The 3,332-nt window shown below is 38.9% G+C and overlaps 1 protein-coding gene across 1 annotated transcript; it reads left to right on the top strand.

Moving 5' to 3' along the window:
* The first annotated feature begins 221 nt into the window (after positions 1 to 221).
* LOC121965609 (olfactory receptor 11A1-like) lies at positions 222 to 1,160 on the top strand. Its single transcript, XM_042515744.1, has one exon. The coding sequence runs from the start codon at positions 231 to 233 to the stop codon at positions 1,158 to 1,160; it is 930 nt and encodes a 309-aa protein (XP_042371678.1). The 5' UTR covers positions 222 to 230.
* The last annotated feature ends 2,172 nt before the right edge of the window (positions 1,161 to 3,332 follow it).

The raw sequence follows: 3,332 nt of genomic DNA, 5'->3' as shown, positions 1-3,332 counted from the left end.
AACGTGCTCGTGTTGAGCTGTGCGTAACGTGCTCGTGTTGAGCTGTGTGCTGTAGGTAACATGCGTGTCTCTGTGTCAGGGTGAAGGGTTTTATGGGACATGATGAGCACAGTGCTGTCAGTGAACTCAGCAGCGTGAAAATCATTTCAGGCCGAACGTCTGAAATGAAAACAAATGATTCCATTCGGGGTTAAAAAGTGACAAACATATTGACGCTTTCTGTTACGAGGATGATGGTAAACTCCACTTTATCCTATTTTATTCTCAGCGGTTATTTAGACGTAGGAACTCTGAGGTACTTGTACTTCTGGATAACTGTGATGCTGTACGCGGTGACCGTGGCAGCGAACGTGTGTGTGATCGTGGTCATCTGCGTGAACAGAAGCTTACATGAACCTATGTACCTTTTCCTGGTCAGCCTGTGTGTGAATGAGCTGTATGGTAGTTCAGGGTTGTTTCCCTTCCTGCTGCTTCAGATCCTCTCTGACCTTCACACCGTTTCTGCTGCAGCTTGTTTCCTGCAGATCTTCTGTCTCTACACGTACGCGCACGTTGAGTTTTTGACCTTGGCCGTCATGTCTTACGACCGATATCTGGCCATCTGTTGTCCTCTGCGGTATAACGCGCGCATGACGTTCAACAAGGCGCTCCTCCTCGTCGCCGTCATCTGGTTGTACTCTTTTGTTAAATTTTTAATCACGTTATCGTTGAGCGTCCGCCTGACGCTGTGTGGAAACGTCATTAACAGTTTGTATTGTCATAATTTCTTAGTGGTGAAGTTGGCGTGTTCTGACACCAAAGTCAACAACATTTATGGACTTTTCGGGATCGTTCTCACCATCGCAGTCCCTCTGCTCCCCATCCTTTTCTCCTACATTAAAATCCTCAGAGTCTGTTTTTCGGGCTCCAGACGGACGAGGCAGAAAGCCGTGAGCACCTGCACACCTCACCTCGCCTCGCTGCTCAACTTCTCTTTTGGCTGCTGCTTTGAAATATTACAGAGCAGGGCTGATATGAGCGGCGTTCCCAACATGCTGCGCGTCTTCCTGTCGCTGTACTGGCTCATCTGCCAGCCGCTCTTTAACCCTTTGATGTATGGACTCCAGCTGTTCAAAATCTGCAGCTTATGCAAACAACATCTTCTTTTTGGTAAAATGTAATGTCTTTTTATCCTCTGCAACATGAAAACTGCAGCGAGGCAGACGCTGTCATTTAAATGTGAATGTTTTTCGGCTTTTTAAATAAATGTCAACATCAGTTGGTTTGAGGGTTTGTGCTCGATTTTTATTGTGTTTCAGAGAGTTCAGACACCTGAGCAGAATGTCAGGATTTCCTTCAGGAACATGTTCAGGAATATCAGCCACTGAGCAACAAATGAGCCAAACAGAAATGAGTCAAAAGTGCAAGAAAATGACCCGAAAATGAGCAGGAAAAAGGATTAAAAAAATAAAAAAGGAAAGGAAAAAAAAACAAGACTTGGAAAAAAGTAATGTCATTTTAAATATGCAGTTATGAAATTACAAATATAGTTTTCCTTCATTCATTTCTTTCATCTCCTTAATATTTTTCAGTAGATACTTTTACAAAGAGAAATGTGCTCAGTGCTCAAAGGGTTAAATATGTGTGAAAAGTGATGTAGCAGTGGGTTTAAAAGGGTTAATATTCAGGATCAGAATGGGGTTTTACTGCCAAGTACAATGACATTTACGAAGAATTCAACTTTGTGTTTTGGTGCAAAACAATGAACATAAAGGAAGAATAAAAATAGTAAATTTAATAGAATAAAACATAAGATAAAAAATATTTAAAAAAAAGGAAAAATAGAATATAAAAGACACAAAATGTGTCCGGCGCAGTTGTTCAGGGGCTGAAATGAAGCGACGGTGAGCGTTCACGTGCGTTCAGAGCTCCGCGCTGAGTTTCCTGATGTGTTAACACGTCTTTAAACTTCATTTATTCATTCATTCATAATTGGTTTATTTGTTCATTCTAGTGTCATTTCCCAAAAAAACCCAAAAAAACACTGATACACTTTTTCTCCTAAAACTTCTGCACAAACAAACAAACAAACAAACAAACAGGAAAAGGTTCTAAAAGCTGCCTAATTCTTAGAAACAGAAACACCGGGACAACATTTCTATATTTACCTTTCTTTCGGCTGCTTTAAACTTTCTCTTTAAACTGTTAAACTTCCCTCCGTGATCCTCGCTGACAGATATTAATACGAGCAGCCTGCTAATAATCTGTTTCTGGCTTTAACCCTTTGAAACCTTGGCCTGCATTAAAACCTTTAAAAACCAGAGCTGACTGGTTCCATTTCTGGCTAAAAACGCAGAGAGCAACTTGACAAGAGACGACATGAAAGTATGAAAATTACTTTTAAAAAAGAGAGAGAGGGAAATAACTACATCATCAACATTAAAAAGGAAATAGTGTAAAAAACTAAATGAATATAATATAAATATAGTTTTCTGAAAAATTTCCATATTTTTAAAAATTATTATCAACTAATTTATCAGTTATTTTTATTTTCAAAGAAATCATGCAAATTTGCTCAGGTTTCAAAGGGTTAAACGTGACTAACAATGTTTTTAAATCATCTCTGACAGCAAAGATAGTAAAGGAGTCGTTTAGAAAATGTTAACCCTTTGAAACCTGGATCAGTATCAGTCTGCTTGTGCTGCCTTCAGACGCCTTTCAACATTTAAAACAACAAACATTTGAACCTCCGAACTTTAAAGCAAAGATTTCTTTTAAAAACACGGAAAAAAGTCAGACAGCATATCTTTCTATCTATCTGATGTGTGTGTGTGTGTGTGTTTTTGTGAGAAAAATAAAAAAATAAAAAAATACATTTCAATATTCAAATGAGGCGAGGCGTGGCGAGGCGAGGCGTGGCGAGGCGTGCAGCTGCGTGCGGCTTTCTGTCTCGTCTGTTTGGAGCCACAAAAAATCGTGCAAACGTGCTAAAATCTTAGAAACATCATAAAATCCTTGAAATGTCCTAAAATCTGAGAAAATGTCCTAAAACCCAAAAAATCTGCTAAAATCATGCAAACAAAGAAAGCTGCTGTTCATAAATCTAAAACAGCATCGCTGATCTTTGTGATTCTGTGGAATAAATTCATGTTCTGCTGTGTTATTTTCGTGTTTGGATGAAGAAAAACGTTCACACATGAACTTTTTTTCTGTTTATTGACTCAAAGGTAAAGCAAAGAAAAAAGATGAAACAGTTTTAACGTTATTTCACAGACTGGATAATAACGGTTTTGTCTTCCTGGTCCAGCCGTCCAATATTTAGTAGGGCTGCCCCATTATGGCCAAAATAATAA

This window comes from Plectropomus leopardus, unplaced genomic scaffold (genome assembly GCF_008729295.1).
Source record: "Plectropomus leopardus isolate mb unplaced genomic scaffold, YSFRI_Pleo_2.0 unplaced_scaffold20862, whole genome shotgun sequence".
In the NCBI taxonomy this organism is placed as follows: Eukaryota; Metazoa; Chordata; class Actinopteri; order Perciformes; family Serranidae; genus Plectropomus; species Plectropomus leopardus.
This window is presented reverse-complemented; position numbering and strand designations above follow the sequence as displayed.